Below are 16701 nucleotides of genomic sequence, written 5' to 3' on the forward strand. Positions count from 1 at the left end.
TCATTTTCCCAACTTATGCTTCCCGCAGCATATATAAAACAGGCTATTTCTCTTACGTTGACTTGCATTACCTACTGCTTACAGGATATGAGCAATAACTCATCTGCCCAACTTATGCTTCCACCAGCAAATATACAACAGGCTATTTCTCTTACGTTGCCTTGCACTACCTACTGCTTACAGGATATGAGCAATAACTCATTTGCCCAACTTATGCTTCCTGCAGCATATATAAAACAGGCTATTTCTCTTACGTTGACTTGCACTACCTACTGCTTACCGGATATGAGCAATAACTCATGTGCCCAACTTATGCTTCCACCAGCAAATATACAACAGGCTATTTCTCTTACGTTGCCTTGCACTACCTACTGCTTACAGGATATGAGCAATAACTCATTTGCCCAACTTATGCTTCCTGCAGCATATATAAAACAGGCTATTTCTCTTACGTTGACTTGCACTACCTACTGCTTACAGGTTATGAGCAATAACTCATGTGCCCAACTTATGCTTCCGCAGCATAAAAATAACAAGCTATTTCTTTGGCGTTGTCTTGCTCTACCTGCTGATTACATGATATGAGTAATACCTTATGTGCCCTACTTATGCTTCCTGCAGCATATATAAAACATGCTATTTCTCTTACGTTGACTTGCACTACCTACTGCTTACAGGTTATGAGCAATAACTCATGTGCCCAACTTATGCTTCCGCAGCATAAAAATAACAAGCTATTTCTTTGGCGTTGTCTTGCTCTACCTGCTGATTACATGATATGAGTAATAACTTATGTGCCCTACTTATGCTTCGAACAACATATGCACAACAAGCTATTTCTCTTACGTTGACTTGCACTACCTACTGCTAACATGATATGAGTAACATGAGTGTTACTCATGTGCCCAACGTATGCTTCCCAGTAGCATAAAAACAACATTTATTTTCTTGCGTTTACTTGTACTCTTCGTAGCGTATATGGTATTACTCGTGCATTCACTTCTGATATGTAGCAGCATTCGTTATGAACTGCTATTGCTCACGTGTTCACTTATACTTCCCTGCAGCATACAATTATGCTATGAGCTATAACTAGGATGTTTAATTGTTCTTGTCTGCAGTATAATAGCACTCCGCGGACACATTTGAATAAATTACTTTGTTAAGTAATGGTCATTACAATGATATTCCTAACCTAGAAGCAACCCCGCGAATAATAATAATACATCATGATTGCAAGAAACTATATTGAGTTGTAAAAGTCAAAATTATATTACAACATAGTGCTCATAGGCTCATGAAGTTTTACAACGTGGAACTATCACTCAAATGTATAATTCAAATTATGGTAATTTTCAGATCATGGAGTAAAGTAGAAATGTTTCAACGACTTGCCATGAAGTATTGTACGAATTGATTGTATTAGGTTCAGTATATGTTTCCTAGTTTTTAAATGTATTAGGCTATGTTAAATAATTTAGGTTCTTACTTGAATCCTTTGTGAAGTTAAGAGGTGAAACAATAATGAAGTGGTAAACTTATGGGATGACGTAAATTGTTGCAAAGAGTCACATATATTGTTCAATGGATTTTGAGATGCAGTAGTACTTTAATAAAAATAAACTGATCATACGTGATGTAATCTTAATCGTTGTAACAATTCAATCCTGTGGTCTTGTGTGTTGTGATTAAACTACGCTTGGGAATTTAATAAGCAAAGCAACACCACAGTAATAATATATTTGTTGAGAAGCTTTGGATATTTGGTTTCCTATTTAGTGAAACTTTAGTAGGCTAATAGTAGATAATAGCAAAAATTTGGATGGGACTGTGAAGTTAATGAGCAAATCAATAGCTTTGTGATAACTAACACCAAAGACTTCCTTCCGGTTCTAGTGCCTTTTGATGTTAGTTATGACACTGATGTGTAAACCTCAAAATTGAGACCTTTATGATAATCTATGGGTAACGTGAACTTTTGGGAGGATAAATATATTATTGGCTGAGCGTTTGAAGAAGTCTCTCCAATCGGTTTCTGAAAATGAAATCCGATTTCCGTCTCTTTGTACTCGCCATAACTGTTGGCCGAGTAGACCTTTAGGATTTCAATTTGTGGTGAACCGCTATCACTAGTACCTCTACTTAGGTATTGAAAATGGTAGATATTAATTCATCGGGAGTCTCAATTCCGTGTATAAAAAGGTGTCAATGGTTAATTGCCTCTTGTGGGTAAAAATTTCGGTAATATAAAATACCCAGAATACACCAAATAGTACACTGATTATATAGTGAAGGTTAACTACAAGGTGTTCATTTGAAGTTCTAACTTTTTAAATAAACACCTTGTATATTTAGAATTTCAATAACTTATCAACAAATTTGACAAAGTTAATTCACTGGATTGGTCGATTTAGCAGAAAACGTGGAATTTTCGTAGCATGAACCTTATCGGTGTAACTTTAAAACGCTCTACTTGTATGTCTTTTAGGTACTTTTAATCGACTTTAAACCAAGTCTGTGAATGTTTAATGTCTTAAAATTTGAATTGAACATACATTAGAGTTCTAGTGTGGACTTTACCACTTAAAATAATAAAAACAAGAATATACTCATACGATATATATATATATATAGTATATATTATATACTCATACATATACCCATACGCATATGCGTAGAATGCCTTTAAAACGGAGGGAATACTTTTTCAACTGAAAATTACTAGACGTTTGTAAACAGCGGAGTTTTTTAAGTTACATGGTTTTTTAGATGCGAGTCAACTTGATTTTAAAAAATTGTTTACAGAAAATGTAACATTATGTTAAAATAAATTATTGGTTAAAAAAACTATTGTGCCCTTGTAAAAGTATTTACATATTTTGAATGGCATTCAAAGTTTGTTAACCCCAGGGTTTAGTGGAGCCTATCCCACTAATTTAGTAACAGAAACAGATTTCTGTCTTCCTTCCTGTGTATCCATCTGTGTATCCGATAAATTGAAACAAATAAGACAACTTATGGCATCAAAATTAGGTTTTAAACTCCATCTAAAAACTGAAAATGGTAAGCATTTGTGAAATGGAGACTCTAACGTTGAATCAGTCTGGCACTCGTTACATTGGCACTGATGGATACACATGAGTGGGGCTGAAGTTTAATGATGGCAAACCAAACCAACATCGCCCCCACACCACATACAATGAATGTTTGATGCAGGTATCCTGGGTGAGGCACAGAGACATCCACTTGCTGACTGTGGCCAGGTACACGTACACCAGTGACCAGCGCTTCCAGTCCATACACTCCCCCCAGAACGAGGATTGGACACTACAGATACGCTACCCACAACGTCGGGACTCCGGGATATACGAGTGTCAAGTCAGCACTACTCCTCCTATTGGCACTTCCATGTATCTATCGGTGGTCGGTGAGTAGTCGTACTCATAACATTAATCATAGAACACAAAGTTTTCAGTCATCTTCATCGATTAGTGTTATTTCAACTGAAACGAGGAAATGAGACAAAAGTATTGTTGTAGGCTGTAGTGTATCCAAGTTTACTAAACTTGTTTTCGGCTCCTATACTCATCATTTGAGCCTTATATACTCACAAATATGGCCTACTTGAGTGTTCTGTATTAAGTATACTGCAATTTATTTATAAAATTACATCATATACAGGGTGTAAAAACGTCCCGCACGTGCTTGATGATTCCAGAACAATTACAGGTAAAGCGATAAAACTTGCTACATAAATATACTGCACCTATATATATATATATATGCTTTTAATTAACTATCACTATTATTCATATTGAGGGGATGGCCCGCAAGGAGTTAGAAGGTAGTCTTAAATTATAGCATCAAATTAGTACATCAAATTAAAGGTCTCTATTAGTAGAGTACAAAACCGCAAATCCGACCTGAAAAGGTTCAATCTTTAAAAGAATTACGCTGGTTTAAATTTGGAACATTTACAATGTAGGTGTTATACTAAGTGGTGTAATGTTTTTGTCTAGGCTCAAGTTGTGAAAGTTTAACTTAGTAAATAAATACTGGATTTAAGAAATTATTTTAAGTTAGTCATAAAATATTGTTTGTTTAGAATTTTTTGCCGCACTCCTTGTAGACCATCCTCCATTGAATGTGAAGAATCACCTACTACCTTAAAATCTATTTTTTAAGTCCAGTATTCATTTACTAAGATAAACTTTCACAACTTGAGGCAAGAAAAGAATATTAAACCACTTAGAACAGGACCTACATTGTAAATATTTCAAAATTTAGAATTAATTAATCTTTTTAGAGAGCGAACCTTTTCAGGTTTGATTTGTGGCAATATAATCTACTAATAGAGACCTTTAATTTGATGTACTGCTCGACATAAGCTCTAATTTAAGACTTCCTTCTGACTCCTTGCGTGCCATCCCCTTGGCATGACAAAACTTATAGATTCTTCTAAAAGTACATTTATATGTGCAGTAAGTTTTATTGATTTACTTGTAATCTTTCGGTAATTATCAAGCCCGTGCGGGATTTTTTTAAAAACCTGTATATTATTATTTATACTAAATATTAGTATACTAAAAGATTAATGTTTAATCAGTAAATTATTTATTAGCTGTTTCAGCGTATACATTATGTGATATCTACGTAAATGTTAGCTGATATAGCTATATTATATTCTTATAACATATATTGTAATATAGAGTTCGTAGTTGATATTAGTATATAGGGGTATCAGTGTGAAATATCTCATGCGTTCAGTTAATTACTTTGTCTATGCAATGTTAATACCTGCCCTGATTAATTAATGGCCTTTGTTGTGAACTGCGCAATGTTGCTTGTAATGTTATGGGTATTTGTAATTATAATAATGTTTTTTTTGTCAAAAAATACTATTTTATGTAATCGCGTTTGATTACTGTTTCAAAATTGTGAAATATATATTTTTATATAAAATAAAATTGATACAGGATTTTTCCGGATATTTCCCATCGTTCAGTGAAACAATAAATCAGTAACACTACGTTTCGAGATCTGCAATCTGATCTCTTCTTCAGGGAATAACTAACCTACTGTAATACATAATTACAAACTAGGTTAAAATAAACAAATCATGCCAAAGCGTTGTGGCACGCCTAAGTCAGGAATCACAACCACCATGTTGTTTGTCAACTTCACTAACTCTAAAGACACGCACTTAATAAAAAACTATACACAACACTAATCATTAAAATTGAACTACAGAATACTGGTCACAATACGTCTGCATTCGTTTACCAAAAGTTGTACTGTACTTCTGCGCTCAGATACAAGTTCTTAATTCCGAACTAAGGATAAGCAGTGATTTCGTCACTTCCAGTTCCAAACCATCACTGGATAATTGGATTTCGAATATTTGCCATCGTCATATTAAAAAAAGTTTACACTATTTTTTAAAGTTGGAATCTACCGCTTTTCAGGTTTCTGTAATTCATAAACATGAAAAAATGTAAAAACTAAAAAGTGCTGCGATGAATTAAGTGATCACATTCTTCTTTTGACATTATACACTATTGCACTTACGGGCGGAGAATGAACGAACATCACGATGAAAACCCCCCTCGGAGAGTCGATCACATTTTTACTCTGAGTAGGGAAACACGATCTGCATTCATCCATCGAATCCCTTCACTTCGTAATACGCCAGATTATAACAGATTTCTGGTAATTCTATAATAATTTATACGTATTTTAAACTCAATTATGAATGCTCCGAGTTAAGTATTTAACTGTCAGAAGCTGTTATAGATTATTATTATTATATAATATTTAGAACCAGAAAGTGCAATAAAAATATACTTCAACACGTATCTTTGCCTATTTTCTTAAATAATCAACATAATTAAAAACAAATAAATTAATGTTATACTGGACCTCTCTATTACATTTTACTGAAGGAGGAGCTCTTCGTATTGGAAAAACTATTGTTTATTCACACCTGACGATGGCATCTTTAATGTCGAAAGGCTTCATGTGAGATATTAAAATTACTTGAATATTCTGAGTTTTGTTTCATAGAAAATAATATAAAATATATAAATTTATAATTTATTCGATATAATTAGTATTACGTTCATCACCATGATAACTTTCTTTCGATCATCATTATGTTAAAGGTTAGGGTCTTTTATAAAAATTGCATTTAAGTCAGATGGATTCATATACAAAACATGTGGTTTCTCAATAAGAACTAACGAGATATAATTTTGTGACATGGTATACTGTACCTCTTATATTAGTTTTTCAAACATGTATAGCATTTCATTGAAGGAGGAGCTGTTCTTATCGGAAAAACTATTGTTGATTCACACCTGAAGATGACATCTTTAATTGCGAAACGCCTTGTGTAATCAAATTAAAATTATTTGAAAATTTTGAGTTTTCTTTCATATAAAATAATAGAAAATATATAACATTATTTTATAATTAATTCCATATACTTGCATCCATCAGCAAAAAAACTTTCTTTCGATCATCATTATTTTAAAAGTTTAAGTCTTTTATAAAAATTGCACTTAAGTGAGACAAATGCATATACATAACGTGTGCTTTATCAATGAGAACTAACGAGATATAATCCTGTGATGAACACATAAACAGCTCGGAACCGGATCCATCCGGCGCGGTTGTGTAATGAACTGAGTAATGACTTCCACGCGGACTCGCCAATTACCAAGCCTCATCCCACTGTCAGAGTTGAAAAGCGGTATTATATTGAAAACCCTCAGTAAAATATTTATAAACGTGTCCCTCTTGTGTGGTTGACCGGCAGTGGAAAGTTGAATGGCCCGGTTTAAAAGTTGGATATTGAAAAGTTTTAAAGAGTATTGCGCATTAGTTTTTTTTTATCCTTAACTACTCACACTACTTCTACTATCGAAAATCGTTAAAATAAAAGTGTTTTTACTGAGAAATTTATATAGGAAAGATATGTTTTATTGCAATACGTCTACTGTTGTGTAAATGTGCAAACATCATAATATGTCCTATCCAAAATATAAGACCAAGCGTTTAAATAATACTGTACAAATCTTTCTTAGACTTCTTAAAAAGTAATTCGTAAAGTCAGAATTCAGTTTTGATACCCATTTGTGTTTAAATATTATAGATGCAAACAATCTGTTTTGGAGAAACATAAACAGGAGTTTTAAGGTAATTTATTAGACCAGGGACTACCAGTAAACCATCAGAACTATTATCTCAGATAGAATAGCATAAAGTACTTCTAATAAGAGTACAACTTTGAACTCTTTTTTGTTTTTATTGGTGGAATTTATATTTCGGATTCGAGGAATCCATCTTCAGGTACTTGTAGAAGATGGATTCTTTGAATCCGAAATGCACTTTGTACCAATAAAATACGAAAGTATTCAAGGGTGTACTCTTATTAGTTATATTAAACACTTTCTGAGACCACATTTCTAATAAAAGTCCTTCTAGTTAATCTAGACTACAGTCTAAAGCAGTAATTCAATCAGTTCTGTTAGAATAGAAACGATGGCATACACGATGTACCTCAACACGTAATAAATTGTCGGATTCAACAATGCAGGCGATATCTGTGTTTGCAGCAAAATAAGAAATAAATGGATTAACTGTATAGTATATGGACCCTGTAGGTGGCATTTGATTTACTACTTGATGTGAACACAATGGTTTAATTGTCTGTGCAGAACCGATTACCACAATAGTGGGTGGGCCGGATCTGTACATCAACCGCGGATCCACCCTGAACTTGACGTGCGTGGTGAAACACAGCCCAGAACCTCCCCCTGCCATCTACTGGACACACAACTCAGAGGTATCTTCTGTCTTTATCATAAGTAGTAGAGAAGTAAGAGTTACAAAACTAACCACAATAACAGGTTAGCAAGACATCAACCGCGGATCTACCCTGAACTTGACATGCGTGGTGAAATACAGCCCAGAACCTCCCCCTGCCATCTACTGGACACACAACTCAGAGGTATCTTCTGCCTTCATAATAAGTAGTAGAGAAGTAAGAGTATCAAACCTAACCACAATAACAGGTTGCCAGGGTCTGTACATCAACCACGACCACAGATCCACCCTGGACTTGACGTGCGTGGTGAAACACAGGCCAGAAACTCCCCCTGCCATCTACTGGACACACAACTCAGAGGTATCTTCTGCCTTCATAATAAGTAGTAGAGAAGTAAGAGTATCAAACCTAACCACAATAACAGGTTGCAAGGATCTGTACAGTGTACATGAACCGCGGATCCACCCTCCCCCTGCCATTTACTAGACACACAACTCAGAGGTATCTTTTTTCTTTATAATAAGTATTAGAGTAGATAGGTTAACAAAACTAACCACAATAAAAGTTTGCCAGGATCTGTATATGAATCACGGATCCACCCTGAACTTGACGTGCGTGGTGAAACACAGCTTAGAATCTACCTCTTTTGACCAAAAGATAAAATATATCAGAGAAAGAGTTTTACTACAGGAACTTCTTGTACTCCTAATTGACAAAACCCTTATTCTAATTCTCTTGAAATACAACTCTGATTGAATTTGTGACGGCAAATATTTTGCTGTTTTTCGACATAATAAAATAATAATTAAGTAAGTCAATATTATAGTTGCTTAAGTACATGAAATGTTATAATATAATTAATTTTGTTATAAGGTGAAAAATGAAAAATTCTTGCATAAGTAAAACGAGAGCCCATCAAAATTTCAAAGCATCGCTTATGAGTTTATTTTGTGTAATAGTAATCATGTTGTTTTTTTTTTGTCTGTGTTTGAGAAAGAATGGTTCGTTAAGGCATTCCTTTGTCTTTTCCTCAAAGCACTGTTAAAATACCATAACTGTCAAGGAATGCAACCAGTAAGCTATGCAAATACTCACAGCTTTGTTAATTAAGATTAGTTTTATAAAAAATCGTCTAAATAGTGTTTTTATACATTTAATGGTTTTAATTATCATTTGTGCGATCGTTAGTAAAGTCATTTTCTATTTGCAATCAGCATTAATTTATTAACTGCTGACACTGTATACTTTTATGTCTCTTGTTTTTAAATATTTGGTTATATATTTAAATTAATTTTTCAGCCTTTCTGGCAAGTTTCAGTTGAAAGTGTCTACACCTGGTGAGCATCATTAAATTGGAATTACGCTTACTGGATATGATTATTATCACGTAAATAACATGAATTAAAAAAAGAATTCTGAAAATATCCCTTGAACATTTCCCCGACTTTTCTTTCCATAACTACCATTATTAGACTTCAACAAACATAAAAAATAATTTTTGAATCGATCCAGCCACTCTAGAGTACTGCGCTCAGTAACAAATTTAGTAATTTATTTATTATTTATAAGAATACTGTGTACGCTATATACGTTGTTCTTGCAGGAAATAAACTACGACTCTCCTCGTGGTGGCGTATCAGTGATCACGGAAAAGGGTGACGTCACCACCTCCTACCTTCTCATTCAGAGGGCCATGTCTGCCGACTCCGGCAAGTATACGTGCAGCCCGTCCAATGCCAACTCCAAGACTGTCGTCGTCCATGTGCTCAACGGTATGCTGTTGAAACCACTGCTTTTCTGTTGTTAGATGTATCTTAAGAAGATACTAGGACCTATGAAATTATATTCAGGAATTCCTACTTTCTCATCCAGAACGCCATATCCTCATTCGACTCCAGCAAATACATGTGCAACAAATGCTAATTCCAAGACTGTCACTATCCATGCACTCTACGGTATTCTCTTTATACTAATGATTCCCTTTTGTTAGATATATCCTAAGAAGATAATAAGACCAATAAAAGTGTATTCAGGGGTTCCTACTTTCCCATATAGAAGGCTATGCCTACCGATCCCGTCCAGGACTCTGCTACCCTTCCCATGCCCAACTCCAACACTACCGTCGTCCATGTGCTAAACCCATATCTTCGTTTCTAATTTTCTTTTCAAAGGCCACAAATGTATCTAGTATAATGCAAAGCCTCAAGATCAAAGTTATAAATCCTTATAATTTCTGAAGTTAAATACTTGGGTCCTTCCACCTGTGGAATACCAAATAGCATGTATACGCCTATAAGTTAGTAACAATTGATTGTGTGCAATCTATGTCTTATAAGAACACTTACCAGAAACGTACTACAAACCGGAGTACAGGAATAACCGTTACCTATAAGTGGCTTTCTATTCAGTGCATCACTCACTCTTATAAATTATTGAAAGTGATTTTAAGTGATTGTATACATTCTATGTTCCAGAACAACCTGCGGCGATGCAGCACGGAGGCCAGTTGCGACTGGAGTATCCTATAAGTGTCTTTCTGCTCAGTGCATCAGTCACTCTTATGAGCTAGTGACGGTGTATTCTCTAGTAATTGAGGTCATTCTATGTTCCAGGAGAACAACCTGCGGCGATGCAGCACGGAGGCCAGTTGTGACTGGAGTATCCTATAAGTGTCTTTCTGCTCAGTGCGTCAGTCACTCTTATGAGCTAGTGACAGTGTATTCTATAGTGATTGAGGTCATTCAATGTTCCAGGAGAACAACCTGCGGCGATGCAGCACGGAGGCCAGTTGCGACTGAAGTATCCTATAAGTGTCTTTCTGCTCAGTGTATCACTCACTATTATGAATTAGTGACAGTGTATTCTCTAGTAATTGAGGTCATTCTATGTTCTAGGAGAACAACCTGCAGCGATGCAGCACGGAGGCCAGTTGCGACTGGAGTATCCTATAAGTGTCTTTCTGCTCAGTGCATCAGTCACTCTTATGAGCTATTGACGGTGTATTCTCTAGTAATTGAGGTCATTCTATGTTCCAGAACAACCTGCGGCGATGCAGCACGGAGGCCAGTTGTGACTGGAGTATCCTATAAGTGTCTTTGTGCTCAGTGCGTCAGTCACTCTTATGAGCTAGTGACAGTGTATTCTCTAGTGATTTAGGTCATTCAATGTTCCAGGAGAACAACCTGCGGCGATGCAGCACGGAGGCCAGTTGCGACTGGAGTATCCTATAGGTGTCTTTCTGCTCAGTGCATCAGTCACTCTTATGAGCTATTGACGGTGTATTCTCTAGTAATTGAGGTCATTCTATGTTCCAGGAGAACAACCTGCGGCGATGCAGCACGGAGGCCAGTTGTGACTGGAGTATCCTATAAGTGTCTTTGTGCTCAGTGCGTCAGTCACTCTTATGAGCTAGTGACAGTGTATTCTATAGTGATTTAGGTCATTCAATGTTCCAGGAGAACAACCTGCGGCGATGCAGCACGGAGGCCAGTTGCGACTGGAGTATCCTATAGGTGTCTTTCTGCTCAGTGCATCAGTCACTCTTATGAGCTATTGACGGTGTATTCTCTAGTAATTGAGGTCATTCTATGTTCCAGGAGAACAACCTGCGGCGATGCAGCACGGAGGCCAGTTGCGACTGGAGTATCCTATAAGTGTCTTTCTGCTCAGTGCATCAGTCACTCTTATGAGCTAGTGACGGTGTATTCTCTAGTGATTGAGGTCATTCTATGTTCCAGGAGAACAACCTGCGGCGATGCAGCACGGAGGCCAGTTGCGACTGGAGTATCCTATAAGTGTCTTTCTGCTCAGTGCATCAGTCACTCTTATGAGCTATTGACGGTGTATTCTCTAGTGATTGAGGTCATTCTATGTTCCAGGAGAACAACCTGCGGCGATGCATCACGGAGGCCAGTTGTGACTGGAGTATCCTATAAGTGTCTTTTCTGCTCAGTGCATCAGTCAATCTTATGAGCTATTGACGGTGTATTCTCTAGTGATTGAGGTCATTCTATGTTCCAGGAGAACAACCTGCGGCGATGCATCACGGAGGCCAGTTGCGACTGGAGTATCCTATAAGGAGTCTTTCTGCTCAGTGCATCAGTCACTCTTATGAAGCTATTGACGGTGTATTCTCTAGTGATTGAGGTCATTCTATGTTTCCAGGAGAACAACCTGCGGCGATGCAGCACGGAGGCCAGTTGCGACTGGAGTATCCTATAAGTGTCTTTCTGCTCAGTGCATCAGTCAATCTTATGAGCTATTGACGGTGTATTCTCTAGTGATTGAGGTCATTCTATGTTCCAGGAGAACAACCTGCGGCGATGCAGCACGGAGGCCAGTTGCGACTGGAGTATCCTATAAGTGTCTTTCTGCTCAGTGCATCAGTCACTCTTATGAGCTATTGACGGTGTATTCTCTAGTGATTGAGGTCTTTCTATGTTCCAGGAGAACAACCTGCGGCGATGCAGCACGGAGGCCAGTTGCGACTGGAGTATCCTATAAGTGTCTTTCTGCTCAGTGCATCAGTCACTCTTATGAGCTAGTGACAGTGTATTCTCGAGTGATTGTGGACATTCTATGTTCCTACTTTTGACTTTGAAATTCCCTTAAAAGTTGTATAGATGCTCAAATTTCTCAAAACTTACCACCTTGGTCCACATGCTGTTGGTATTATTCAGCCCCACAGTATCTCCGTCTGTGTCCATGACAGCTTCCTCGGTTGTGTCAAGTGTTTGTTAATGTAAACAATGGAAGATGGAAACTCTCCAAGTAAGCTTAAAGTCTGGAAAATAATTATACATTACATTTTGTCAAAGTAGGAGTATAGGTGAAATTGATGTACATATATAAATAAGCATTGCACGATTAAATACTCTAATTATATCTATATATTTGCGTTCATCTTACTGATAGCGTCCATGTAAATAAACATCAGACTTTTAAGAGAAACTTAAAAACGTTTCTCTATCGCTCAGTGGAGGTTTATTTGAATCGGTGATTAAACAAGGAGGGACAGGTGGATTAGACAAAGAGTTTATGTGGTTTATAAGAACGAACGAATGGAATATTAAATTCGGAGTTGTTAAAGTATAACTGTGTAATGCAAGAGGTAAATTTCTTTAAATATAATATGGATTTCAAAATATTGTATAAATTCAAATTTGAAACGTGTAATAGTATGTTAATTATATTATACATGATGACTATAACAGATTTATTATAACAACAAAAGTTTTATTTCACATAATTTTAAAATTATTATCTTTTGAAAAGATTATTAAAAATAAAAAATTTTAATCTTAAATTATGTTTTGCTAAATATTTTATGCTTAGTAAGCTTCAATAATGATATGAGCGTATTTTTTTCCAATTTGATCATTTCTATAATATCCACTTTAACTGCCCTATATGACGAGCATATATTATACAACGTGCACATGCCAACGTAATACTTAGTATTTATACCCGGTATCAACAGTGCACGTTAGTTGATTGGTATTTGGGCCATTTAATAACAAGTAAATACAAAAATGCTACCATTGTTTTGTCCCTTTAATTATTTTAATCAATCATACAAGAAATTGTGTGCAAATAATCTACTGTCAAATTTTTGGTATAAATAAAAATCACTCTTTGCAAAACATTATTCAAATACAGGAAAATCAACGACTATACGTAAATATAACAAGAAAATCTCATTTGTACAGAATGTTTTCAGACAATTTCAATTGACAAGATTTATAAGGAGATTTTATTGTTATATGTATTTAAATGATTTGTTATTAGATTCTGTATGTTTTATGTGTATGTTGAAATAAAAAAAGTTTATAACAGTATCAATGTAAAATTGTTTTTGTTTTATTTCCAAAGTGTTCAAAAAATAATTATCGTGTGAGTGCAAAGTAAAAAACATATAGAGTCGTAAGCTTCTCTTTTACTGTACAATTCGTTCTCTAAACGACCGTATGTTTATATTCAAAATTTTGGATATAGGTCTTTTACAGTACTAATCGTTGTCTCATTGGTCGTTTCTGGGTAAATAAACAAATAATATAGGGCCTTTTACACTGTGTGTGTGTGTGTGTGTGTGTGTGTGTGTGTGTGTGTGTGCGTGTGTGCAACAACCAGTCCTAATAAGAAAACTAAATGTAAATGTTAAACCTAAAGATTTTTACCCAACGATCAATATTTTTTTTTACAGAGCGTAAACTGCAAAATGAGATGGTTAATGCGTCAACCCTTTCGTCACTGCTTCTCTCATTCACTTGGCCGTTACACTGCTGGTAGGCCCAAATATAAATTAAAGGGTGAAAATTAAGAAAAGATTCGTAGAATTGATGAAACTTTTCAGGATTAGCTGAAATATTTCCATTTAAAGATCGCTTACGCAACGGCCTTTATTGAACCGAAACTCAAAAAAGACATAAGAGGGCGATTACTCAACGGATCCTTTGACTCAAAAACCCTGAAGCCTCAGGGTCGATTAGTCAACTGACATTTGACTCAATGACCCTGAAGCCCTAGGGTTGATTAGTCAACTACTACTGACCCAGTAGCGCTAGGCAATTATGGCGCTGAAGCTCTTATTACAAGGGTAAAGGTTTCGGTTTATTGTCATAGACGTGTCCAGTAATCAACTGATTAGGGGAAAGGTTATTTTACAATATCAGATTTGAAAATATGTGTTTAAACTCTCATTTTTTCATTTTGGAGACAATACTGCGTATGTTTGTAACTGTATGTATTAGTTTTATTATTAAAACACATGTGACCAAAAATAGCCATAAAAATGTTAAATAACAAAAAGTAAGGGCTTCATGTTTAATGGTCAGCATTTTTACTCAGCAAGGATCTTAAAACTTTAGGGGTTACAGCGATGATTAAAAGGACAAATGTATGTACAATGACCGAATAATTAATGTGATTAAGTTGCCTCGTTCACTCGCTGCGCTAAAAAAGCTGTTTTGTTCAAATCTTCATAAATATCTTATTAGTACCTGTTATCGAATGTTTTTACGGAAAATCTACATAAAATTTCTTATAGTTTTCAAATATTCCAATAAAATATTTTGTCGAGACCAGAAAAGCGACTTTAACGCAACAACCAAGTTTCTTAATCTGAATAAAGTAGATTTTTATAGATTTCAAAATTTCAATATATGTTCTAATTCCGTCGTCAAATAATAAAACCCCGATTTTTGTATGATGGCTCGAAGGGAATTTTAATTCTACTATTCGGATGTTTGGTAAACCTGAGTGATATTTCACTGCATAGTGTTGGAATCAGCTTTTTAGTGAAATATAGAAAATATCTGACTAGGTCAGTCTAAAACTGATTGTTAATGACATATTTGTGACTGATTAGCACAATAGCATATTAGATTGTTATTAAAAACTTATTAAAATAAAAATCGTCATGTAAAATTAATTAAACAACCAACTAAAATTTAAGACAACTTATTTGACTGTAGTTGATGAATTTCACTGGAACGCTTATTCACTAACAAACTTTATACACGCAGTGTTGAAATCGTTGTAGGATGTGCGTTTTTGCTAAACACTTTTTAAACAATTTAGCCTCTTCTTTATTGGGTCTTGACATTTTACCAGCCTCTATCTATAGTCCCCTCTGATTTATATATTTCGATGTTGATTTATCATTATCATATATATTAAATAAAAATTACAGCTCATTTTAGATAGCCCAGGATCGGTTATAATGACTAAAATCAAGATGTTCTTAGCCCGGAATGTTTTAGTAGTTGAGTTCATCTCCTACACTGGTTGGGATGGTTCTTGAAGATAGCTCTCAATCTTCAACTGAGAAGACTGTTCACCAAGTACATTCCTGGCTATGAAGATCTTGATACACTAGAACTTGTCTATCTCCTCATGAGTCGTCTCGGGTGATCCATCCGTGATTCTAGCGTCATGTGCTTTTTCGCACACCTGACGAGAAACAGACATCTTAAACGCAAATGAAGTAATTGCAGTCAACCCATCTGAGCGTTAAGCGTATCGGCTTTCGCCTTTTCACAGTTTCCGGTGACTGTGGACAACAAAAACCTCTAGAACAAAAAATGTGGTGGTTGGCGGTATCCAGTCGCAACGTTTTTGAAGATGCATGGTTGGGTCTGGTTGACAAAAGGAAGCGCGAACCCACGGGAGGCAAAGGTAGTTTAAGAACAACCTCGCTACTATGCGCCCTCTCGCCTTGCGAAAGCTCGGTTTGCGGCTAGGAACAGCCCGCTTAGTGGAACTCTTTAGACGCTGTTTCGTCTCACCAGGTACAGATAGACAGCATATTTCATTTTGTAACTGTACTATAGCGTTCTCAGTTGAAGATTTTGAGCTTTGCTCTCTCTTCTAGAACCACCCCAGCTAGTGTATGAGATGAACTTAACTACCAATCCAATTGATTTAAAACCAACAAGTGTGACATCAACTTCAAGTACAACATTATGGTAGACAAGTCGGCTGATTTCAAGTTGACTGCGGTTATTGATGCATGAAGCATAATGGATCACAGAGAGAAGACGGTTAAAAATTAGTTCATTGTGATTTCTTTGTTGGATAAGGATAAAATGAAACCGAAAACTATCTGTGTCTGGGAATTTTTCAGATTCGCCTCCAATCAGGTGGTACAATAACTATCTGTCATTGATTAGAAAAATATTACTCAAATAATAGTTCTTAATTAAATTGTAGACAAAATTTATAACGAATAATGTACTAAAAGTGTGTTTAACCACGCACTAAAAATATTTAAATAAGTAACAAAGAAAAATATCTCCAGGAGAGGTGAGGAAATCAAAGAGTGGGCACTGAAGAAAAATAAACATAGAGATAAGTACTGGAAGTCAAGAAGTAAA

The 16701-nt window shown here is 35.7% G+C and overlaps 1 protein-coding gene across 1 annotated transcript in view; it reads left to right on the top strand.

Moving 5' to 3' along the window:
* LOC124355438 (zwei Ig domain protein zig-8-like) overlaps nucleotides 1-10424 on the top strand; it is a 61646-nt gene extending 51222 nt beyond the window's left edge. The window contains exons 3-6 of the mRNA XM_046806578.1: nucleotides 3217-3427; nucleotides 7719-7846; nucleotides 9432-9601; nucleotides 10301-10424. Coding sequence (XP_046662534.1) covers nucleotides 3217-3427; nucleotides 7719-7846; nucleotides 9432-9601; nucleotides 10301-10397 — 606 coding nt within the window. The 3' untranslated portion in view covers nucleotides 10398-10424. The remainder of the gene's footprint in view (nucleotides 1-3216; nucleotides 3428-7718; nucleotides 7847-9431; nucleotides 9602-10300) is intronic.
* Nucleotides 10425-16701: the final 6277 nt, after the last annotated feature.

The sequence above is a fragment of the Homalodisca vitripennis genome, chromosome 2 (assembly GCF_021130785.1).
Source record: "Homalodisca vitripennis isolate AUS2020 chromosome 2, UT_GWSS_2.1, whole genome shotgun sequence".
Taxonomy (NCBI): Eukaryota; Metazoa; Arthropoda; class Insecta; order Hemiptera; family Cicadellidae; genus Homalodisca; species Homalodisca vitripennis.